We start from the raw sequence: 25,975 nt of genomic DNA on the forward strand, positions 1-25,975 counted from the left end.
AAACGGACCGATCCCGCCGCTTCCACCACTGTTGCGAACGACGGGCCGATCCCGCCGAAGCCACCACTGTCGCGTAGCGTATGTTTATCAGCTCGCGACTGCTTCTGCGCAGAGCTGATAAGACGAGCGGACGAGACGACGGTGAGTTAAACAAGGTTTATGTACAGCATATATACAGAAGCGTTACAATTTCGGCACTGGGGCCGACAGAGACTCGAAAAGCCGAGCTCTTCTCTCTAACACATAGGTCAGCTTTTCGCCTAAAACCGCCGACTCACACACATGCCGGCTCTCCGACACGGGGCCTCCTCTCACTCACATAGGACCGCCGATCGCGACGCGCCGCAGGGCTTCTTTTATTTACACCGGGTCCAACCAAAATGTCCAATCAGAAGCGCCGCTTTGTCGTCAGGGCAGACTCCTCCAATGGCGCGCCGCGCCATGCGTCAGACCACCAGGCACGCGGCCGCCGGCTCGCTGTCACGTGCGTAGATGACTCAATGCACGGGGGCCAGAGACGCGCCGCGCGTGTTTACGCCGTTCGCGCCAGGCAGACTGCGGGCAGGCCTTGACCCAGATTGCCGTTTTCAGAGGCACGGCCGTTTGACGAGGACTCGCTGGCATAACAGCACCCCCGCCGCCAGACAATGCACCGGAAAGACGAGCTGCTTCCACGGGGCTCGGATGTCAGGTGCGCTCGTTCGCCAGGTCCCTCCAGGTTCGCCTCCAGGGCCATAGGGAGAATACAGCTCCAAACTGTTCCGGGAATACAGCCCATTCTTGACGACGGATCCCAGCTCCACTGGCTTGTCGCCACAACTTGTCGACCAGCTTCACTCGTCTCTTCTGACCATCTTCGGCTTCAGCACTTGTCGACGGTTCTGCAACTTGCCAAGACCGGATCGACAACAGACAACACACGACACACGCAAGTGCCCTCGGTCACCCGACAGAACACCAGACAAAGTATAGTACAACATATACCTATCTACGTGTCTATCGGAATTTTGTTCCCTCTACATCAAGAGGCACACGTGGGACAAAAGACTCTTAAAGTAAGAACTTGAATTTTTCACAATTACAACAACGCAACGAATTAGAATACCACATAAAGTTGGCCCCTTGAGATCACTCCAAACGAGAGCGCTCAGCCCAGGTCGTGATGAGGTCAAAATTTTTCCCCGAATCGCCAACGAGAAACCGAAAGGTTGAGAAGGTACTAGCTGGAACGCACTGCTCAATGCACCTGCATTAGCGTTTACCTTTCCTTTTTTTTTTTTAACGAACGTCAAAGTTGCGCTGTGGAGCAACATGCTCCACTTCAGTAACCGGCCACTTTTAGGCGGCGATACCTATGCGGCACCAAGAGCGGCTCACACTTGCGACGTTCCACAAGGGAACAACGATACAGCTTGCTACTGATTGACTCCTCACCGCTTAGCTTGATATCGTGTTCGATCACCGTCGTTTCTCCGGGACGGTCCGACAACACATACCCAAACTCGGAAACAGTCTTTCTCAGGTCCTCTTTCTCAGGTCCTCCTTCACTTACGCTAGGCTCTAGGTTTATCTGCTCCCGGATTACTTTCGATCCCCCTTCGATTACCTCACTCGAACTCAAAATTTCTGCTTCCTCTTCCTCTGAAGCACTTAAAAGTAAATTTACGACTGCTTTCAAGTTACTGTGATAAATTTTGTTCGGCCGCCTTCCTAATTTCTCTTCACAATTGGTATCGGAAAGCTTCGATACTACTTTTGCGGGCCCTACCCAATCAACCTCAAGCTTGTTCCTTTTGGACGGCTGCAGCAGCATTACCTGATTATCAACTTCAAAAGCACGCTTCTTCACCGATTTCTCGCAGTGCTCCTTCGACAGCACTTGTGCCGCGTTTTTGTGGCTTTCCACTAGCGCTTCAATCGAGAGGTCCTCACGCTGCTCTCGAATGAGCGTCTCTCGATCAACTCTCGGCAGCTCGCTCCAACTTTCCGCTACAGGCGAGAGCGTTGCAACCCTCTCGCTCTGACTCAATGGCGCCATGTCGTCTCCCCCTACCGCGCCGGCCGTGCCGACCGCTTTCGCGACGGGCCGCTCGCGTGACTGCTCACATGACTCATGCGGAAAATTTCCTTTCTGGGGTTCCGTCGACCCGCCGACAAGGTCACTTGAGAGTTCACTGCATTGAACCAGATCAGGCTTCCGCGTTTGCGATCGCGTGAGGGCCATGCACGCTAAGTTGGGGAAGAACGATTTGCCCTGCTCTTTGAGAAGCTGCTCCGAGTTGTTGGAGAAAAGATAAGGAAAACGATCATTTAGCGCGGCAGACACAGCCGCTTCGGTGCGAAGTTTACCGAACGGGCCTTCAATGACAACGGTGGCGATTGGTAAGCGAACACTCTGCTCCTCGGCGACTTGCCTGATCCACGCGCATTCTCCTGTGAAATCATCCGGAGACACCAATGAAGGATGGACAACGTCCATGGTTGCCGCTGAGTCTCTAAGTGCTCGGCACGTTTTCTCATTGACCCTAATTTCTTGGAGATACGGCTCCAACAACCGAATGTTTTTTTCTGATTCTCGGATCGTTGCGAAGGCAAACTTTTCCTGACAGTTTCTCGCGATGTGCCCTTCCTTTTTACAGTTGTAGCAGATTAGCGGCTTCCGTTTGTTTTCCGGTTCTAATGCCTGTGTGGTAGAAACCTCACTCGATTTCTCCGCTTCTGTTTGCCCTTCCCCTACACTGTCCTTCGTAAGAGACGGTTCCTTCTTGAAATTACGGTGCGGAGCGGATTTCCGTTGATCAGGTTTCCTTGAAAAGCCCTCTTTCCTTTCATCCTTTTCAACGCGCACTGCCCTGCTATGCAACTTTCGGCGAGCATAATACTCCTCAGCTAACTCAGCTGCCTTATTTAACTGTACTTCCCCAAGTCTGTCCTGCAGCCAAAGTCTGACATCCTCCTCGATGCAGCGGTAGAATTGCTCCAATGCAACGCATTCCACCACTTTATCGCGGTCGTCATAAACACCTTCGCCCTTGAGCCATTCAATCAAATCGGCTTTAAGACGAAACGCGAAGTCAACGTGTGACTCATTCCCCTTTTCAGCATACCGGAACCTTTGCCTGAAAGCCTCGGGTGACAACTTATAACGTCTCAAGAGCACTTCCTTAACCTCGTCATAGCTCTCGAACGCTTCCCTCGACAAGCAAGTTATCGCGTCGGACACTTCGCCGGGAAGAAGAGCTAGCAGGTTCCGCGCCCAAAGAGACCGCTCCAAAGCGTTTCGCTCACAGACGTGTTCAAACTTGACGAGATACTTCGCCATGTCCTCGCCTACTACGAACGGTGGCAGTTGGTCCCGAATTCTAAAACCGCTGACCTGAATCGTCGGAGAAGCTACGCTAGGCGCCTGCGAACACTGTAGGATTGCCAATTCTAGTCGTTTCAACTCTAGGCGCTCTTGTCTTTCGGCCTCCTCGCGCTCGCGACGTTCTACTTCTCGCCTTTCAGCCTCCTCACGGCGTGCTTTAATATCCACCCAGGCCTCATCGACTTCCTCAGCCGACACTCCCTCATCCTTCATGATCTCAAGGATCGCTTGCTTTCGTTTCGCGCGGCCCAAAGTAATGCCGAGTTCCTCACAAATTTCGATGAGTTCCTTCACTTTAAGGTTCTCCATCGTTCACACTAGCCTCTTGCTGTTTCCCCTGTTAAGAATCTACTTGCCGTACCCACTATAAGCCTACTAGCAAGACGCGCAAGCAATTTTTCACACTCCCGTGTTTACCCCCTCCGCATTAACTTTGGTTTCAAAGCGCTTCGACTTGGCTTGAAACGATCAAAGCTCACTTCAATGCTTCACACAGCCCTTCTCTAAACTACTACAACCTGAGCTAGAGTAGTCTGGTGAACTGAGGGGAAAACATCAGGCACTCACCGCATCGATGTCGCTGACGCCGGCCGATCCCGCAGCTGCCAACCACTGTTGCGTAGCAACCTCCGAAATCCCACCGCTGCCACCACTGTTGAGTAGCGTACCGATCCCGCCGCTTCCACCACTGTTGAGAAACGGACCGATCCCGCCGCTTCCACCACTGTTGCGAACGACGGGCCGATCCCGCCGAAGCCACCACTGTCGCGTAGCGTATGTTTATCAGCTCGCGACTGCTTCTGCGCAGAGCTGATAAGACGAGCGGACGAGACGACGGTGAGTTAAACAAGGTTTATGTACAGCATATATACAGAAGCGTTACAATTTCGGCACTGGGGCCGACAGAGACTCGAAAAGCCGAGCTCTTCTCTCTAACACATAGGTCAGCTTTTCGCCTAAAACCGCCGACTCACACACATGCCGGCTCTCCGACACGGGGCCTCCTCTCACTCACATAGGACCGCCGATCGCGACGCGCCGCAGGGCTTCTTTTATTTACACCGGGTCCAACCAAAATGTCCAATCAGAAGCGCCGCTTTGTCGTCAGGGCAGACTCCTCCAATGGCGCGCCGCGCCATGCGTCAGACCACCAGGCACGCGGCCGCCGGCTCGCTGTCACGTGCGTAGATGACTCAATGCACGTGGGCCAGAGACGCGCCGCGCGTGTTTACGCCGTTCGCGCCAGGCAGACTGCGGGCAGGCCTTGACCCAGATTGCCGTTTTCAGAGGCACGGCCGTTTGACGAGGACTCGCTGGCATAACAGCAGCCACGTGCAACGCAGCGGCTTCAGATTCGATGACGCGGCCCAGCGGCGACCCCATTGGAGGATTGTGACCTCACGACCAGCGGCGTTTCTGGTTGGACATTCGGCTACTCAAAGAATCCACCCGGTGCCGCATATAAAAGAAGCCCTGCGGCGCGTCGCGAGCAGTTGAGCTATGTGTTAGCAGTTGACTTATGCGTTAGAGAGGAGAGCTCGGCTCTTCGGGTCTCTAAGCTGTCGGTCCCAGTGCCGAATTCGTAACGCCTCTGTATATATGCTGTACATAAACCTTGTTTAACTCACCGTCGTCTCGTCCGCTCGTCTATCAGCTCTGCGCAGAAGCAGTCGCGAGCTGAGAAACCTACGTTACCAAACGGCTGGTGACCGTGTCGGCGGAGATCGGAGCAGTGGCGCCTTCGGGACCATGTTGGCGTCGCCGTCTTTCGTAACAGTACCGATGATGCGGCCGTCTTCCAATGCGCACTAAATAGCGAAAGTGGAGTGCCTCGATGCACTCGTTCGCCTCCACTTCGAAGCACTCTGCGCGAACGGGCATGCAATCGCCAGTGGCGGGCGGATCCTGCAAACCACGTCGCCGAGTTAGCTCGCGATGTCAAACACTTGCAACGACGCAGTGCCGAACAAGCGGCGTTGCATGCACAACAGCGTCAACGTGATGATTCGGCGTCTGCGACCGCCTGAGATTTGACAACAACCACTGTGATGAACGCACTGAGATACGCATTTAACCGCTCATTACACTCCTTCACGACCGTGATCATGCGATGCACCATGTGCGGCATGTGAAATAAACACTTTAGTAAACCCAAGCCAAGCGTGTGTCTAACTTCATTAAGAAGCACGAACATGTAACCAATAATTGTGAAAGGATTCAGTGCGGCGTCGGCTTGAACCGTCACCCCCGGAAAATCTTTTCAGGCCTGCGCCCAGCAATCTGACGTCATTTCCGGCCGGCCGACTCTCGGGGAAGCCGCAGCGGCAGCGAGCGCAGCGCGGGCGCCGGGCGGCGGTGGTGACGGTTCGGCGGCGTGGTGTTGACGGTGTTTCGCGTTTGTTGCTTTGCGTTGTTGTTTTGCGGCAATTTCGTTTCCGTGCGTGATGCTGGAGTGATGCGACAATGCCGAATAAGTGTTGTGTACCCGGATGCACCGGCAACTACAAATCAGGAAAGAAGATACAAGTGTTTTCCTTCCCTAAAGACGCCGACGCTCTCAAACAATGGCTACGCGCCATTCCTAGGAAGGACTTCGTGCCGACTTCGTGCACTAAGGTAAGAATTTGAGATGCTCCTGTTCTTAGCTTGTCGTTGCTTGTTCGGGTAGAAATCACCTATGATGGGAAATACTTGAGCGTGTGGCCGCCGGGCCTCGCGAAGCGCTGACGCCAGCAGTTGATGAGAATCGCCCAGAAAGGCACGTTCGCAGCAAGGATGGGCAGCTGCGCTTTGTTCACTAACAGTGCCGTGGTGTCGTCCATTCTTGCAAGCTCTCGGTGGAAGCGCTTCGTGGAGTGCGGTGACATCACGCTCCCGTGTTTCCTTTCATGTTGCTTGTACCGCTTAGCGCAGCGCTTTTATTTAGATGCTTGCGAAACGTAGGTAGACTTTGTTTTAGCTACACGGACTGTAAACACGGTCATGCAAACGGGAGCGCATTTTTTTTCGTTTGAGAAGTGGCGTCTCAGACGTTCTTGAAACGTTTGTGCAGGTGTGCGCGGATCATTTCGACGCTTCATGCATCGAGAAGACGACATCGTACACGGATCCAAGGACAGGGAGAGTTATTGAAGTTGCACTCCCAGTACCACGGTTGCGTCCTGGATCTGTCCCAACGGTATTTCCCGGCTGTCCGTCCTACCTATCAGTACGAGACCAGAGCACGAGAGAAACCCCTGACGCCAAGAGGAGCCGACAAGAAGCCTCCCAACGCGCCCGTGCTGTAGAAGAGTCACTGGCGTCATATGAAGCGGAACAAGAACGAGACCGGTTTTCGTCCCTCGAAGAACCAAGGGCTCGCCTGCAAGGGGTGTCAGTGTCTGTGGACTGTGATTCAGTGTGTGTGGACTCTGTCAGTGTGTGTGGTGTCAGTGTGTGTGGACTGTGTCAGTGAAGTGGACTGTGATTCATAAAGAAGAGTGCTCCATGTTTTTGAACATTATCGACTATCGTGAACCTTGTTTGAATGCGTCATTGACCGTGTTTGCAAACCTTGAAGTCTTTGCCTGCTATCAAGGTTCACCAATCAAGAACCTTGGTAGCGCTGTTGTACCAGACTCAGTTCAAAAAGTAAGTTCCTTGTTGGAAATTTTGAACAACCTGTCGATGCTGTCTGAGGAGCGCTGCACTTATCGCCACCTGGCTCAAGCAATACATTCCCTTCTGGACAAATTGGAAGCCAGCATTGATGAAGGCAAGAAAGAGACGGTGAACTTTATGAAGGAGCAGCTACTACTCCTTTCTGCAAAGCGCATTCAGTATAGCGCACAGGTGATGGTCTTTGCATGCATCTTGCGTACAATATCACCACTTGCCTACAAGTTCCTGAGAAGCACAGGTGCACTAACTTTGCCCCACCCAAGCACTATTAGAAATGTGTGCTCGTCTATTCAAATGTGCCCACAAGTTGATTCTTCTGACGACACTTTCCTTCAGTATGTGTCTCAGAGATTCAAACATCTGCAGGCACATGAACACACTGTGACGCTGATGCTTGACGAGATTTATATCAAACCTTGTTTAGATTACAAAGGTGGGAACATATGTGGTGCAGCAGTTAACTCCAACGAAGCGGCCACATCGGTGCACGTGTTTATGATACAAAGTTTGCTGAGCGCATTCAAGGAGGTGGTGCACATTCTTTTGGTAAAAACCTTTTAGGGTGAAGATCTTCATTGCATGCTGAAGAAGGTGATCTTGGGCTTAGAAGAAATTGGATACAGGGTCATAGCCGTTGTCTGTGACAATAACTCGCTGAACAGGAAGGCAATGAAGATGTTTCTGCCAGAACCAAAGCTTAGCCCTGTTTACCCGCATCCAGCAGACCCAGATCGGCCGTTATTTTACGTGGTGGATGCTGTACATCTATTTAAATGCATAAGAAATAACTGGCTCAACCAGAAAAATGCTGGAACTTGCTTTTTCTACCCACGCTTCGAGCTTTCGAACAATGAAGTTCATCCCGAATGCAAGATGACTGCTTCATTTAAGCATTTGAGAGATTTGCATAAGGAGGAGTCACCCCTGCTTCTGAAGTCTGGGTATGGCTTGACGTCAAAAGCTCTAAATCCAAGCAGCTTGGAACGACAGGACGTCAAACTCGTACTGCAGGTTTTTAATCCGCACGTAGCCGAAGCCCTGGCCGCTCGCAAGGGTCATACTGATTTTCAACATGCTACAGCAACCGCCGAGTTCATCAAAATAATTCTTCGTTGGTGGAGCATTGTCAATGTAAAGACACCTAGTAAGGGCTTCCATCACCGTAATGTTTACGAAGAGCCCATGTCAAACCACACAGATGACCCAAAGGCAAGCTTTCTAAGCGCTTTTATCACATGGCTAGATGTGTGGGAATTTTATAGGCACGACACCGGAGTACTTACCCAGGAGACATTGAGTGCCTTGAGGCTCTCTGCTCAATCCCTTTTGGCATTGGTGAAGTACTGCGTTAGTGAGCTTCACTTTAAGTATATTCTGCTAGGGAAAGTCTAGACGGATCCCCTCGAGAGTCGCTTTGGACAGTACAGGCAGATGGCTGGTGGGCAGTATCACATATCTGTTCGCAGCTTTGCGAAACCGAGGGAAGGATTCGCCTTCAAAATGCCCTTCCAAGGATGAGCAACGATGATCTCAGAGGCATCGAAGAGACGGACAGTGTCAGAGATGCGGGCACTTCTTTTAGTGTTCATGTTAGCGATGCTGACCTTGAGGAGCTCAGAGCACAAATGCCGGTGATTGGTTATGTTAGTGGGTATTGTGCACACGCTGCAATGAAAGTTCTCAAGTGTGAAAGCTGCCAGAGGCAGTTGGTCGTTACCGGAAATACGGCCGAAACAGGAGTGGACACCCATTCTTTAATCGCACAACTGGAGCGGGGTGGCCTCAAATTTCCTTCTGCTCTTGTAATCGCAGTAGTTATGTACACGGAGGTTGTAGTTAGAAAGCTCATGACGGAAAGTACCTCTACCCAGTTTCTCCATGGGCCGAACCAAAAGAATGTCGTTCGGCAACTTACACTGCACTCTCTGCTAAGGCTTGAGGACATAGATACGTGTGAAAACGGGCACACCTACGAGCTCCTCATCACATTGGTTGCAAACTGTGCAGCAAATGTAATGCTCAACAACTTGCGCAAGCAAAGGAACGATCTTTTACGCATTGAAAAAGATCAGAAGGCGAAAAATAGAAAGGCCCGAATTTTTCTTGGAAAGTAATTTTCCAAGCGTCGCGTCTTTCTCTTCACATTTATTCTTGTGAAACTGCACAGAGTGTATTTGATTGCATGTCATGACTTGATTTCCTTGGTATACTTCTGCCTTATGTAAAATGAGCCTTGTTTCCAGTTTTGTATCTCTTTACAAGTTGTTAGCTTTTAAAAGTGCTGTACTTTTTTTCTTTTTTTTAACTCGAACTGCCTCGGTGCCTACTGTAGCAGTTGTACAGTCCGTTTTGGTACCTAAGCTGTGTACACTTTCCTTGTGCACTCTGTGTACAGACATGTTGTGCACTGTGATTTGTTTTTTCTTAGATTTTTGTTTGATTTTTTCCCTAGGACATGCACCTACCTGTGGCAGTACAATTACTTTTCTTTCTGTCATTTATCATGCTGTGGACCACAATTTAGTCACCAGTGTTCTTATGTATTGTATTTTTTGGCAAGTGTTTGAACCTTATACCTTGTGTTGCTACTGCTACTATGATAAACGAATGGTATGTTTTTCTCTAACCTACAATTTAAATGAAAGTGTGCTTTTTCTGTTCCAAAGCTCGGGGATGTTTTTGCTGTTACAATCTGTTTTGTTTTGAGTTTTATGAGGCAAGATATTGTGTTTTGTACTTTTGGCATAATTTCAGCATTAAGGGCAACATCTTGTGTTGCCTGTCGTCTGCCTGGACCGAGAACAATGCGCACTGTGATATTTGTACAGACGGCGTCTGGCTGTGATAAATAAATATGCATTATTCCATTCACGATATTCATTATTTCTTGATACCTTGATAAGTTCCCCAACCGCGGTGGCTCAGTGGCTAAGGCGTAGCGCTGCTGAGCACTAGGGCGCGGTTTCGATACCCGGCTGCGGCGGCCGCATTTCTGATGGAGGCGAAAAGCAAAAACGCCCGTGTGTACGAGATTTCGGCACACAATAAAGATTCCCAGGTAGTCAAACTTGATCCTGAGCCCTCCCCTATGGCGCGCTTCATCGCCTGCGTTGCGTCGGTGCGTTAAACCATACAATCAATCGATACCTTGATAAATCGTGCGGACATGGTGTCAAGGCACCTCGCCCGAGTCGGTAGGCGTGAAGGGCGCTCGCGGCAAGCGCTCGCGGCTGGCGCAGCCACCCAGCGAAGGGCGGCCGGCCGGCGCGATGTGACGTCGTCGACGTCACGTCACGTGACGCGCAGGCCTGAAAAGCTTCCGGGGGTGACGCTTGAACACACTGCTAAACACCGGGGTGTCACATTTCACCTTTCACTGGTTAACCGTTTGTATGGAGTGCTCGGGTGGCGATTTTTATATAAAAAACTTCAGTGCCTTGGTGAATTTCGTCGGGCATTCTAGCTGTTGCTAAGACAACCATAATGTTTTCGGCAGAAAAGACTAACCATTAACACATAATATGCGTAGTATATGGACCGGTGGCGAGTAGTCGAATTAAACCAATCTTTGCGGCGCACAGCTGGCCGTGACGACAACATAACAACATAACATCCCGACAAACCGAGACCCTGTTGTAGGGTGCCTCGTCCCTAAAAGAAGTTGGCACAAGTGCCTGTATTCGGAAACTTGTGTACCAGCTTCATGTGCTATTGTTTCGTCGAGCACGAAAATTGCTAAATAATATATATAAGTGCTGTAATTTGTCTTTCTTTCCCGTTCATGTTCTTGTCGCGCTCTTATTTGTTCAAGATGTATGTATTTATCTCTGCTAATAATAAGTGCGAATAGCGGCAGTTATTTCCTCTCGGATTTCACATTGACTCACATTGACCTTAGAGTTTCAGTATACGCACCGTTCTTGTCTTGTTTCAGGGCCGCAACGAGCGTTCTCTCAGCGACCGACAGCTCGCTTCCAACGAGTCCTGGAGTACAGCGCAACAAAGTTTGCTGAAAAGGTAAGTGACAGATGCACCGTTTCCGTTGTTTTTGTATCTCTTTAGTTGAAAGGCGTATTGTACGCGCGTTAGGAGGGCAGGATGCAGCTGGGAACGTTTTGCTTGGCCAGCTTGAGGGTTCCGGTGAACGAACGAGCGTGGGAATTGAACGCCTATCTTTCCGTCGCACTAAGCGGTCGACTCCAGTCGCTTTGGGCACGATCTGCCATGTCAGCGCGCGATTAAAGAACTGTCACCAAACATTGATCTTTACAGAAGCTTTTTTTTTTGTAGCGTAGCAGGCGAGTATATATTTACATGCGTAATCGCTTTGTCCGGTATTTGATGTTGCAAAAAGTCAGTGCTGTTGTCAGAATTAAACAACTTGTTTCGTGCAGGAAGTCCCTTTGGTCACCAAACACTGCCAGCCTCTGACAGCCGAAGAGGGCGAGTTGTCTATTAGGTACGTTCGTCTTTACAATCAATCTTGGAGCACATGTGGGTAGGGTTTCGTCTAGCTCGGTCGATCAGAGCAATCGTAATAATATCGGGATTTGCCAGAACACGCTGGCCCGCACACGATGCTTAATAGTATAGGGTTGTGGCCTCATTGTGATTGCGCTTCAGACTACTCTACGGCACCCCATGTTGCACAAGGTAGTTGAGCGCTCCTACAGCAATAAGTGAAAGCCGAGCTGAACTACTTATACGGTTTCGAACGTCAAGTTATACAAGCTAACATTTCTTGCTTTGTCTAACTTGACTTGTTGCTGGTTTTGTGCGGCTTGCGTTGTCATTTGAAGTAAGTTTGAGACACCGCTCAACAAAGTAAGTTTGAGACACCGCACTCACCAAAAGTGCTTGTAGTTCGCAAAGAAATGCATTTAATCAAAACCGTAGAATATTGTGACGCCACTTTCAAACCTATGCAGACGCGAATGTTGACGTCGAATACATTAATTGATATTGGAGACACACGTCTCGATACGAGCCCTTGCACCACGTTTTGCAGCTCGGATTTAGTCATTGATGATAAACAGTGATGTATGTTGTGCGAATGGTAATTTCCTGGTCGGCTTCTAACCAGTATGACAACGACGCTCGTCCTGCTCTTGATGGCGGCGACATCTCCGGCTGAGTCAGCAGCAAAGCAACCCAACATCATATTCATACTGGCGGATGATTTGGTAAGCACTGTCCGTTCGTTCAGAACACACTGAACACTTGGCTAAGGCGGGATAATACCATAACTGCATCACATTAATAGTCCCAAATATATAAGCAGTCGCATCGTTCGAGCAAGTGTAGAGAGAAACTGAGCAAAAGATGATCGCTTATTAATCCTATATACTATTTTCCTGCCAAAATCTGGCATGATTTTTCTAAAAAAATAGGGGGTCCTCAAGTTTGTAACCCTGTTTTGGAAGGTACTTGTTATGTAAACAATGTATTCTGTAACAAGGTATATACATAAACAATGCATTTTATAACCATTGCATTGAAATTCACACTCCCGCAAAGACGCTGACGTCTTGCTGACGCAAACTTCACCCTTCAATTTGATGTGAAAATGCTGAGGCACAGCAAAAAAAAAAAAAAAAACGGTTGTGCACGTGAATTGTTAGAGGCGTTCCACATGAAATTGAAGCCGGGTGAAGATTGTGTCATCCAGGCGTCAGTGTCTTTGCGGGAGTGCGAATTTCAATTGCTATGCCTCAATATGCTTTAGCTTTTTATATGAGCACTTTTGCGATATTCGCAGTTGCATTTGTAACGTACTACCTGCATCTTTTCCCCACAGTTTTCTCGTAATTAAATCAGTGGGTAGTGAGCGCCCATTCCTGTCTACTTGTCTCATGTGTCTCTTTTTTTTTATTTTTCTTGCGCTCCACTTTTATTTTTAGACAATGCACCAACTCGCCCAGCAACGCATTCTATTTACTCACAACAGTTGCGCCGGCATAATTTTTTTTTTCGGGAGGGGGTGTAGAGGGCACTTTTTTGTAATAGTAATCTCTTTCTCCGTATACCATGGCGAAGCTAAATAACCAGAGGGGGTGGGGGGTGGGGCTGCTTTCCATGGCGCGCCCTTTGTGCCTCCCCTGGCTAAGCCACTAGCTCATGGAGTCCTCCCATCCATCCAGCGTCACAAGTGTCATGGCGGCGGCTGCTATGCGATAAAAAGTGGACCTCAGCTTTGGTCGCGTCCCGCAGGGTAGTCGGTGTTTCCCCGCCACGCGGAGAAAGTAACTTCTGCGCGGATGGGAACATCCCCACGAACTTCATATTCTGGAGCAAATCTGAGCCAATTCTTACGCGGAAAAATTGCCAGGAAAAAACAGCACTAAGGAACGGAATGGTTTGTGAACAATATTTCTGGCATTTCGGTACATCTATGCTTGCAGACCTACCGAACTGAACATATACAGAAGATATTTCATATTTAAGAAGCCTGCAACACTGTTCACAATACATTGTCAATATTTTACTAATACGCAAAAAGGGAGTCGTGAAAGAGCTGCACACCGATCAACATTCTTTCAGCATACAAAACAGTCGAGATAATTTCGAGTATGCCAAGAGCCAAACTTGCCTTTATCAACCTAGAGAGTTGCATTGTTGAGCGGAGTCGACTGGCCTTCGTGTTGCCGCGCAAGTAAGATACGGTCTGGCATCCATGCAGGGCTGGGCCGACGTCAGCTTCCACGGATCCACACAGATTCCGACGCCCAACTTGGACGCACTGGCTGCTGACGGTGTGGTACTCAACAGCCACTACGCACAGTCATTGTGCGCACCATCGCGAGCGGCCCTGCTTACGGGTCTTTATCCACTCCGCTTCGGTACGTTTCGTGGGTTTGTATCTATAGTGTTACACCGGTGCAGTTTAAAATTCTGCATGCAATCTCAAGCAGGTCTGCCACCTAGAAGACTCTTGTCGCGGTAAACACTAATACATTGCTAGCTTGCGTGTGGATCGAGTCATGGACGAATACACCGATGCTGGTGGAAGTGCAGGCACTAAAATCTTACATCTTGTTTTCTTTTTCTGTTGCAACAAAAAGTTAACGACCTGCTTTATGGTTGAAAATATCGCCTGCTCGCGCTTGCGGCGAATAACTATTTGGAGGTGTTGTTACAACGCCCAATAGCAGTTTCCGTTTCCGAGTGCTCCGGGAGGTGCGGGACCCGGCCGGGTATTTCTGTGAACACGGCCACGTGTTTATACAAAGATACGTGGCACTCGCCACGCGCGCCGCGTTCACTATTGCGCGTACATGTAACCGCATTGACATTCTGCCTCTTTCACGATGCCATGGCTCACGCGTCTGTCACGTGTCCTTTCCCCGGCGAAAAAGCCGCGAAACGCTCCTTGATACCAGATGCTTTCGTTGACCCCTTCCGAAACAGCCGAGGGCAGCACAGTGACACGAAAAAGGCGGGTTGCGGGACAGGGCACACGCAAGGTGCATGGCAGCCAGCGAGGCCTTGTCAATGGCGGGAAAGATTGCCTCCTTTCTGGGCTGTTGCACGAAAGAACAAAAGAAGACGTCGCAGCCTCGGCAGTATGTTCTTGGAGGGCCATGCAATCAACAACAGCCCAGAGAGGATTATGTCAGCGCACAACCTATATCGACACTGTAACGTTGTCAACTAAAGTGGTGGTCGTTCACATTCAAAACCGAGTTGATCTCGACTGTGTGTCGCGAGGCGCTCTGTTTAGAGTGAAGTTGCACGCCACTTTAACATTCATTTTAAATTAGGCGTTAATTAGCTCTATCAACCGCAGTGGTGGCTTCATGGTTAGAGCGCCATCTTCCAATGAGGGAGGTGCCGGGTTCGATTCCCAGTGCCGATCAAGAACCCACTGGTTTTTCCCCAATGGGTACAGGAGTAAATGGACCTAGCGCTCGGTTGTTCATGGGTACTCATCTCGAAAGGTGGCCCCATAAGGCTCTGCAAAGGCTCCTGCCTGGGCCTACCTTAATCCCCCAAGCCTTGGTGAAGTAATTGAGCACCCGCCGCTGTTGTGGGAGGCAGAGACACATGCTTAAATACGTACAAGCGCACTTCCGGCGTGGTGCTCGGCAGAACAAAGTTCATAGTCGGTTGGAAGGGCACCCACCCCGTGGGAAATTGGCGGCACGGGACCGCCAGACCTAAAATTTAGGCCATCCTCTTCTCTTTTTTTTTTTGATGTTCGCTTGTCCACACAAATCCTTCGCACAAGTTATTTCGTCTTCAAAATTTTGCGCCAGCACCACTTTGAGAAAGTGGTAAACAAAAATATGAAAAAAATGAAATCACCGCAATTTCACTTGGAAGACGCAACTGTTCTGATAAACGGTGATTATAAGACATATTTTTCAACAGTTGGCTTTAACTTCAGAAAATACTGAGAGCGCAAGGAGCTGCGCGCCTGCGAAATGCCCTTTCTCCGCTTCTTCTTTACAAACCATGCATACCCCTTCCTCAAAGGAGCTGATACGTATACTCAGCTGGGGGCATTATTCGCTGCCGGTGCTGTAGTGGGCGATCGAGTTGAGAAAAGCGCGGGCGACGACCGGTGTTATTCCTTGGAGTCTGAACCGAACTTCACTGCTTCTACAAAGGGAACCAGCATTAAAACCAGCGAGCGTGCCCGGCTGACGCCATCACCATCAACGATGTGTCTTACGCAATGCACGGCACGCTCCTTCCATCCACGGGTCCGATTCCAGCCTAATGATGCAGTCGACGTCATCAAGCCCGGCACGTCCTACGCAACGCGTGGCAATACCACTCGCCCATGGGTGCAATCCAGCGGCGGTCCTGATTGGAGGCTGCTGACGCAGGTAAAGTGGCGGTCCTGATTGGAAGCTGATGACGCAAAGAATATCGGCGCTTCCTGATTGGAGGCTTCTTATGTAAGAGCAAGCGGCGGTCTTGACTGGAGGTTTCTGACGTAAGGATCCTCAGGGCCTATAAAAGAACCAAGCGGCGCGACTACAAGCAGCAGACGGTAGCGTCAGAGCGTCCGAAGACATCCCGGCTCTTCGAGCTCCATAAGCTGTCGGCCCCAGTGCCGAATATGTAACGCCTCTGTTTATGTTGTACATAAATGTTGCCTTAACTCACCATCGCCTTGTCCGCTCCGTTTATCAGCTCTGCGCGGTTGCCGCCGCGAGCTGAGAAACACGCATTACCCAACAGTGGTGACAGGTACGTTATGAAACACCGGTGACGCCTATTGGTGAGCAATTACGCAATCGAGGCACGCCCTTTACCACACGTCTGCGGCCACTAGACGCGGCAGTTCGTGAACGGATTTGTCTCTGTCTGTAGAAAGTTAAGATTGTGTCAACCAGTTTCAGCACCAAAACTTTCAAGTGGGCTGAAAATCTTGGCTGCAAGTGAGTTGTGCATCACTTTTTGAGTATGCACTGAGTTGCGCATAACTTTTACTGATGTCCTTGATGATGTCAGAGCAACGTAATCACAGGGCGCTTCACCCATTTCAATGTGATAAAAACTCCGCGCTGGAGCGCTTTTGGCCTCATGAGTAACATGAGAACCTGCATGCGATGAAGTGATAACACGAATGCTACGTCGCTAATTTCGCGTCCCACCATGTTGGCACTCCAACATGGCGGTTTCAGCGGCGTCAGCCAGTTGAAGCCTTCTATCTCTGCTACAGGCTTACAACGGAGCATGCTCTATCCATCGGCGCCTGGTGGGCTTCCCCTTGATATCACCTTGCTGCCACAACATCTCGGTAAACTTGGATATGAAAGCCACATTGTGGGCAAGGTGAGAAAAGTTTTATGCTGCTAGAAGCGCTCCTTTTGTCCCGCTATTTGCTCAATTGCTCTCGTGCTTACAATTTGCTCTCGTGCAACAATTTGCTCTTGTGTTTACAAAAACTTTGATAGCAAAAACGTAATTATTGACCTCGATGAGATTTTCAGCGAGTATAGTCAGAGTAATTTTTTACTGCCTTTATAATGTTTTTTTTTTCGGTGATTTCTGAGAGTTGTTTCTCGGTCGAGATTTTCTTGCGGCTGATTTGGTAGTATTTATTTACTCTCGTAACTCAGTTTTCGCGGCAATTCCTGGTGGTAAGAAAAAAATTACAATGAGTGCGATCGCACCATGCGCTATTATAATTAGAATTTAACCAATGTAGAACGACACATGTCCATGGCGTGTACATACACAGTCGTAAAAACACCACATAAACCGGCTGCTCGCGCTTTTTCTTTTTGCTTTCGCGCTGCACAGAATTACACCGAATATACGCACATGTCCTTAAACTATAAAGATTCGAAGTGTACGCGTAAACTTCAGGCGAGACACCAAAATGATTGAGAACACCATAATTGGAAAATTACAATATATATGCAGTCGCACGTACCAGCGGTGAAGCTGTCAAATTGACAACTGGGTTGCATTTGTTGTTGACATGCGAGCTGTGAAGATGACAAAGAACATTGTCATTTCTATATATGGTAACATGCTGTCGAATTGACGACCAGGTTGTATTTCAAATTCACATGGGAAACGTCGAAGTGACTGAACAAATTGTAATTCAGAAATGACGGCGTGCTCGCACATCGACGTTCGAATGCATGGAAATAGAGCTGCCAAGATTTTCCCGTATATTTGACGGGTCTTGCTTAACAGTACTACCGCATAAACCCGCCTGATCTCACTTTTTTTGATGAGCTGACACTCCGTCGTGTTGTCCGCACTTGCGTTAACAGTGCATGCTTATGCACAAGTCAGCAAACTATATATACTTAAGCACCCACAAACCACGGCTGCTCAATAGGTATATAGCTTTAGAATAGCGCACCGCGAGCCCTTGCGGTGCGGTCGCTGTCACTGCGCATGCGTCGTAACGCGATTCGGTGTTCGCCCGAAATTGCGTGCGGCGATCGCGGCTCACAAGCGCTGGTTTCCAGGCTACGGTGTCACTGCGATCATGCGTTGCGGTTTGCAGCAGGGCAGACGCTATTCTAAACCTCATATGGCTTAGAAGTGTGGCAGCTTGGGCTAGTTGGTATGGCATGACGATAGTTATAGCGCGAGAACAAAACGACGACACAGAGACAAGAAGGACACGAAAGACACGAGCGCTCGTGTCTTTCGTGTCCTTCTTGTCTCTGTGTCGTCGTTTTGTTCTCGCGCTATAACTATATCCTCATATGGTGCCCGCAACGCCCGCAGCGCTTGCAAACGGTATTCTAAAAATCCCTAATAACTGCACATATTCGGGAACGTCGGCGAAGAAGAGCACAGGCACGCCTGCCGCTTCTTACCAACAGCGTCGCTAGGCCTTTTGGAGGATCAATGGCTGCGATCAACGACAGCTGGCGATCACAAAATGCGTCAAAATACGCGTTCGCTATTCGCGGCGTCTCACAGAGCGATGTAGTACTTACGATGAACGAGACGGCTCGCAGCCTGCAGGTCCAGTTTTCGCCGTTCTTGTACTTGCATGCACCGGCGGCCGCACGTTACGGTCGCGTCTGCGTCGTATCTGCACTCGACTTGGCGCTGGATGTTTTACAGCGGTTCCCACATGGAGCGAAAAGAACAGTTCGAACTGACATTACTTCCTGTGAAGCAAAATCCATGCGACGCTTGCTCACCTGCCCCGGCGACGCCCTGACAATGGGTCGCGGCTTGGTGGTGACGACGTATAGCGAACCCGTTATCTTATCGCTTCGAATTTGTGGCCGGTCACTCTCGAGAGAGCAACCATGGACCATCGCATCTTGATTTTGTTACCACTGGCAGTGTTCTTCGCGGCTCTTGGCGACTTAGCACGGAAGTGAGGTATACGAGACGTCCGTACTCGGGGGCTTGCGCTCGTAATCCCAAGGCCGCTCGATGATAGGAAGAAACACGCGGGATTCAGCTGAACTCGTCATCAGCGCCACCAGACATATACAGCACAAGCTTCGTACACTCGCCTGTCTTCAGGGCCGCTAAACGACATACGCCAACAACTTGCGAAAATCTGAAAGACCACTTTCCAGCAGTATTTTTTAAGGGGCGAAGCTTTTTTAGGTCGTGGGTCGTTCCCTCCTCCACATGTAGTAGTATGTATACGCACCTATTGACTTGCTCAATAGATGGCATTGTGTATATATGTCCTTGGGAATGATATAATTACATGGTGTTAGTGATTTTCACAGCATATCCCCAGAGTGAATAATGATGAGTGTGGCGAAGCGTCAATCCGTCCGTCCGTGCGCCCGTCCGTCCGAATGGACGGACAGGCAGAGGCACGAACGCACGAAACGACTGACAGACGCATGGACGGACGTACAGACGAACGGACAGAAGCACAGATGGACAGACAGACGGACGCATGGACGAATGGAAGCACCGACGGCGACCGTCTGTCCGTCCGTGTTTCCGTCCGAACGTTCGTTCTTGGTTTTTTTTCCATGCGCCCATCAGTCCGGACGTTCGTGTCCGTACCTCTGTCCGTCCGTTCATCCGGACGCCTGGACACCCGGACGACTCTTCGCCTCAGTCATCATCATTCACTGCGTGAATATGCTGGGATATTTTTTTAGGGGCGAAGCTCCTTAGGGCGTGGGCTGTGCGTCCCCTGTAGCCTGTATGTAGCCACCTCTAGTTTAGTTCTTGCAGTGTTCACTAGATGGCGGTACCGTCCCCTGTATCTAGCCACCTCTAGTTTAGTTCTTGCAGTGTTCACTAGATGGCGGTACCGTCTCCTGTATGTAGCCACCTCTCGTTTAGTTCTTGTAGTGTTTACTAGATGGTGGTACTTGTAGCTGATGATGAAAAGATGCAAGATGTTATAAACTAGAAAGCGGTACTTGTAGTTGATGAAAGACGCGAGATCTTATAAAATAGGAATGATGTCACATATGGCGCGTGTCATTGGTTGAAGGCAATCGTTCGATTTAGTGCGGCGACGTACGCTAGGGGGAGCGATGTAATAAAATCGAGTGGGCAAAATGTACAGAGGATTCATGGTTTACCAGGTTTACCTCCGGAGCTTCACCCACTCATCATCATTCACTTCGTGGATATGGCGGAATTTTTTTCTTCGAGCAAGCTCTTTCGTTTACAGAATGCTTTTCTCGCTCGTTGTGCTTCTGCAGCTCCCAGTTCAACTGCGGTACGTGACAATGCTATATCAATCTTTGAAAAAAAAAAACTAAGATTCCGTGCACGATTACAACTGATAAGCGAAGTCCTTAAAGATGAGACGCAAAAAACTATGCGCCTGATCTCGCTGCTGGCTTTATTTATTTATTTAATAATACTGTCAACCCTCCAAGAGGGTCATAACAGAGAGGACAATACAATTACATACATAAAAAATGTACAAGGTACATAAAGTTGCATAACACTCGGCACTTCACAATGAAAACAGGTATTTCATTAAATAACAATTCAGAATTCAAAATAACAATTCAAAATTCACTGACATATTCCAAAATAATGGACATGAGGTCGCTTACATCAAACTCAACAATCTCGTAAGTGTGCCTCTACAGCATTTTCGAAGTCGGTGACATTGTTTAAAACAACAATTGCGTTTGGTAGTTTGTTCCACATTTCTACGACATCCGGGAAGAAAGAATATCGAAACATGTCAGTATTTGTTTGGTATGGTTTTATGACGCAATCGTGGTTAGTTCGGGGATTTATTTTGCCTGGGGGGTGTAAATATTTGAACTTATCAATCTTAAGTTGATCGTGAATTATTTGGAAGAATACCTTCAGCCTATATTTTTTTCTCCGTAGTTCAAGAGTATCTAAGTTGCATCTCTGTAACATCAGCGTGACCGATTCCTTTCTTCGGTATGTTGAACAAATAAAACGCGCCGCCAGTCTTTGTATTCTTTCCAGCTTCTTCTTAAGGGTCGCTTGATGGGGACTCCAAACAACGGCTGAGTATTCTAGTATCGTCCTAATGAAGGTGGTGTATGCAATATGTTTTACGTCACGCGATGCATGTTCCAGTTTTTTCCTCAATATGTACAACTTTTGATAGGCTATCGTGCAAACGTTATCTATATGTTCAGTCCATGACAATTTTCGCGTAATTGTTACCCCGAGATACTTGAACTGTTGCGCATGCACCAACAAGTGTCCACCAATGCTGTACGGAAAGGAATGGATAGTTTTCCTTTTACTGATGTGTGTATATGTAGATTTAGAATAATTTATTGACATTTTCCATTTCCTACACCAATTATCTAACTTTTTCAAACAATTCTGAACTTTCAATTGGTCATCTAACTTGGTAATTGTGGCGTAGATTAGGCAGTCGTCTGCAAAAAGTTTAACTTGGACACCCTCTTCTGCCGCCACACTACTGATGTCATTGATATAGAGGAGAAACAATAGTGGTCCCAATACTGAGCCTTGGGGCACCCCTGAAAGTACAGCTAAAGGATCTGATACATGGCCATCCAGTTTTACTACCTGCGTACGGTTTGTTAAATATGCTTCAATCCATTTTATTACGAGTTCATTTATTCCTGCATTACGTAATTTGAAGATTAATTGGACATGAGGTACTTTATCGAACGCCTTCGCAAAATCCACGCAAACCACATCAACCTGTTGTCTTATATCTACAGCAGCCGCAAAATCATGGATTGTTTCTATTAACTGTGTCACGGTTGATAACCCGGTCCTGAAGCCATGTTGATAAGGATACAGCAAAGTGTTCTGATCTAGGAACCTGAGTATATGTTTTGCTATTATATGTTCGAACAGTTTGCAGGTAACTGAAGTAAGTGACACTGGACGGTAATTTGTAGCCTGTTTTCGGTTGCCTCCTTTAAATACAGGAATGACGAATGCGGTGCGCCAATCTTGTGGCAGTGAGTGCGTTGTATATGTTTTTTGAAAGATGATAGTCAGATAATGCGACATCCATTCTGCATATCGCTTGAGGAATACAGTTGGTATACCGTCGGGACCGCTCGATTTTTTCGTGTCTAATTTGAGTAGTTGTTGAAATACGCCTTCCCTAGCTATTTCGAGTGTTTCCATTGGGACAGTGGGAAGAATTCTTAAGGCTTCTTCCGTACTCGCTGTAGTTTCCGGTGGGTTAAATACAGACTGAAAAAAGTTGTTGAAATGGTTTGCTATCTCATCTTTTTTTCTTATAATGTTACTACCAACATGAATTTCATCAGTTGTTTCTTTCCTGTCGCTAAAATACCGCCAAAATTTCTGAGGTGAAGACCTGAGGAACTCACTGAGGTTTTTTTCAAAAAATGTTTGTTTAGATGTAGCCAAGGTACGCCTGAGTTCAGTTTTTAAATTTCTCAGAACCACTGGCGACGTGCTCCCCTTACGCAGTCTCTTAAGTTTCCTCTTCATATGAATTATATCTCGGGTGATCCAAGGACTTCTCTGTTTCGTTTTTTTAACGCGTGATGGAACATATTTGGCTATGCAGTAACATATAATACATTTGAATTCTTGCCATAGCTCTTCTACTGATTTTAAACCCGAGATGCTCTCGAAATTATCCAATTGGATCTCCAAATAGTCAATAATCGATGTATCGTCAGCCCTAGCATAGTCTTTAACTTTTACTGGCACATAGCTCTTCACATGTCTCAATGCTCGAACAGGCAGATCAAGACAGATCATCCTGTGATCCGATATACCATCTTGCACCATCACCTTGTAATCATTTAATTTATTTGATAGGAACACCAAGTCTAGTATCGACCTTGACGTCGGCGTAATTCTGGTATCTTCAAGCACTATTTGTTTCAAATTGTAGGTAAACATAATTTCTAGCATTTTTTCAGCGTTTACTGGCTCCCCACCACTGTATGAAAAATTCTTCCAGTTTATATGTGGAATATTAAAATCCCCAGTCAATATCAACCTAGTGTTCCCATTTACATGAGCACATAAAAACTTGTTCAAGGATTTCAGAAACTCAGGGGAGCTTGAGGGTGGCCGATATACAACTCCAATAAGGAAAACGGTGCTTTCACATGTTATTCTACACCAGAGAGTTTCTGGTACTTCACAATCAATCAACGAAGCATTAAGAGAACCTTTAATGATTATACACACCCCACCTCCACGTGAGTCTCTGTCTTTTCTAAATATGTTGTAACTGGGAGGTACAACACAATCATTCGGTATATTTTCATGCAACCACGTTTCTGTTATCGTGGTTATGTGAGGATCGTGGGAAAGCAATAAGTACTCAAGGTGCGTAGTCTTGTTCACTATACTGCGAGCATTGAACGAGAGCAATCTTAGCTATTTTTTTGGTGCCTCAAATGAGCTGCCTGGGCTATCAGATCCGTTTGACTCAGGTGATACGACGCGCTCACTCGCTTCGTTGTAACAGTACCACGTTTGCCCGAGTGCAAATAGCGCTCGCCTCTGACGTCATCCCATGCGTATATGTCATCGTTTATCCTGAGTTTATCGTGTACGAGAACTACTTTCGCACCCGCCTCCCTATCCAAGGCAGCGCTTTGCCATAACTTCTTTCGTATCTGCACTGTTTCCTTCGCATAGTCGTTGCTTATTCTGATCGAAGTTCCCTTTAGTTTTGCGCAGCTTTTAAAGATAGTATCCTTTTCCTTGCTGTCGTAAAATTTCAGGATCACGGGCCTTGGTCTATCACGATTTACTTTTCCGATCCGGTGAATTCTTTCCACTGTAGTAACTTCTATGCGAAGAACTTTAGAAAAAATGTCATTCACAATGCGTCTTTTTAACACTTGCGCAGACTCGTTCGCGCTCTCAGGAAGGCCAAACACCAAGAGATTATTTCGTCTGCTTCTATTTTCGTAATCAATTAACTTGTCATTTTGCTCTCGAACGATGGCCTCCAGTTTATCTATTCTATCTTTCATTTCATCAAACATGGATATTACACCCTGTATCTTATCTGTTTTAGCATTCACTTCTGCAATTTCTTTCCTGATGTCGTCTACTTTGCAGTCCAAAGCATTTTGTTTTTCGAGAATTTCCTGCAAAATGTCAGCAGTCTTTGGGCCTGGATTTTCCTCAACATCACCAGCCATCAGCAGTAACAGTACTGACCAGCAATCGTTCAAAATAGCACAACATCTACGAGGGCACGGCAGCACTAACAAGTATCTATTATCACTGCGATACGTAGAGCTGTAACTAACCTGCAATAGCAGCAACGGTGTTTTAGACATCTTGTCCGCCAGCCAAGTGCCGTGCCCTCTGAAGCCGATGTTCTCGCGTTGTCCCCTTTTAAGACTGGTCGCTGGTGACGTCACACCCGTGGCAGCAAGCCCAGAAAGTGCGCACTCCAAGCTTCCATTTTCGCAACGCTGCGCATCGACGAAGAAAAAGCAGCTTCCGTCGTCGTCCACAGGCATTCCGACGATAAACCATGGCAGCATCTGCAATAGCAGCAACGGTGTTTTAGACATCTTGTCCGCCAGCCAAGTGCCGTGCCCTCTGAAGCCGATGTTCTCGCGTTGTCCCCTTTTAAGACTGGTCGCTGGTGACGTCACACCCGTGGCAGCAAGCCCAGAAAGTGCGCACTCCAAGCTTCCATTTTCGCAACGCTGCGCATCGACGAAGAAAAAGCAGCTTCCGTCGTCGTCCACAGGCATTCCGACGATAAACCATGGCAGCATCTGCAATAGCAGCAACGGTGTTTTAGACATCTTGTCCGCCAGCCAAGTGCCGTGCCCTTGGCTGGCGGACAAGATGTCTTAGATGAAGGCGGTAGGGTGGGGAGCGGGTGGGAGGAGCGTTTGCTGAGCTCGGTGGCGAGAACGACTGAGCAAGTGAGTGTGCGGCGCGCGCCGTGCAGCATGAGTCACCTGCGCGCAGCTCGCGCATGCACCCACGCGAAGAAGTCGATTGGTGGTAGACATTGCAACGCTCATTCATTTTGAACGTGCATTGGGAACAGATCACAAGAACAGGAACAACTGGCGTATCAGCTTATGTATGATATGTTCAGTGTTTCTCACTCTATACAGTATTTCATTTCCGTAAATAGATTCTGCGTAATTTTGAGAGAAACGCAAGCATGTTGTTTTCAAGCGTTGCATAAAATTATTCGTTATTTGGCGAGGCCAATATGCAGAACAAAGTTGCAGAGCAATGCATTGAATACGCCGGTGGTTTAACTTGTCCAGGCTTCACTCGATCACGCAAACTTTGCGCAATACGTTTTATGTATTCTGAAGAATGAAGAAAACTTTAATTGAAATTAACTTCATATCTTTTTGTCGAAACTTCGGTAAACAAGCGTCGCGAATTTCTGGAGCGTAATCCCCCCGCCGCAAACCCGATGCCTGTATTCTCAATCGTTCCCACGGTATATTGATGAAGCGTCGCTAGATCATGGAGCCCTGCGTAAACGCTAGCGCCAGATTCTCCTCTAGGTTTAATGGTATGAAGTCATACATCATAAAAGCAGACATTTTAAGTGCACACGCGCACATATATGCACCGAAATTGTACCCCACGATATGAAATCTTGTTTACGGCCCTGACCATCTTGCCTGTGGACTCTATAGCGACGTCCGTCTATGCTTTCTCATGTGCATCTAATCCACAAACGCTTTTGGCAAGTCTCTTTCGCCGATAGGCACGTCTTCCACTTGGCATGTCTCTTTCATCTAAACTTGCTATAGGTATTTTTCACTTTTTTTCTCCTCTTATAAGCATGAGCCAACTAGCTCAAGCCTATATTCCAGCTTTTTCAACCCGCGTCTTTATTTCTCACCTAATTGTCCAGTCTTTTTTTTTCATGCGTGAGTGATCCGATGCACCACCGTGGTGGTTTGCGAATATTCGGGATCAAGAGAAAGGACGCCGCTCACGCTATAGTGGAGCATTCTGTGGGACGAATCAGTAAACGCCTTTCATCTAAAATTGTGGGCATGCAAACACGGACACTAGAGAGAAGTCATAACTACAACTAGAGAACAACGA

General features: G+C 48.0%; 2 protein-coding genes and 1 long non-coding RNA gene across 10 annotated transcripts in view; 2 read left to right on the top strand and 1 right to left on the bottom strand.

The window, feature by feature from the left end:
• The window catches only part of LOC142814169 (uncharacterized), a 578,033-nt gene that overhangs the window by 517,824 nt on the left and 34,234 nt on the right, over positions 1-25,975 (bottom strand). The window lies entirely within an intron of this gene.
• Positions 5,741-9,901, top strand: LOC142814119 (uncharacterized). Its single transcript, XR_012894818.1, has 2 exons — positions 5,741-5,983; positions 6,420-9,901. It is a non-coding gene; the product is annotated as an uncharacterized LOC142814119 (long non-coding RNA).
• The window catches only part of LOC119164201 (arylsulfatase B), a 36,348-nt gene continuing 20,753 nt past the window's right edge, over positions 10,381-25,975 (top strand). For 3 of the 8 annotated variants that reach the window (XM_075892096.1, XM_075892106.1, XM_075892119.1), the window contains exons 1-4: positions 11,166-11,486; positions 12,111-12,210; positions 13,707-13,866; positions 16,701-16,813. In XM_075892096.1, the coding sequence (XP_075748211.1) occupies positions 12,112-12,210; positions 13,707-13,866; positions 16,701-16,813 (372 nt within the window). In that variant the 5' untranslated portion in view covers positions 11,166-11,486; position 12,111. Of the gene's footprint in view, positions 11,045-11,165; positions 11,487-12,110; positions 12,211-13,706; positions 13,867-16,036; positions 16,226-16,700; positions 16,814-25,975 lie in introns of those variants that run through there. The other 5 variants (XM_075892103.1, XM_075892125.1, XM_075892112.1 and 2 more) reach the window with 5 other exon arrangements.

The sequence above is a fragment of the Rhipicephalus microplus genome, chromosome 1 (assembly GCF_043290135.1).
Source record: "Rhipicephalus microplus isolate Deutch F79 chromosome 1, USDA_Rmic, whole genome shotgun sequence".
Classification (NCBI taxonomy): Eukaryota; Metazoa; Arthropoda; class Arachnida; order Ixodida; family Ixodidae; genus Rhipicephalus; species Rhipicephalus microplus.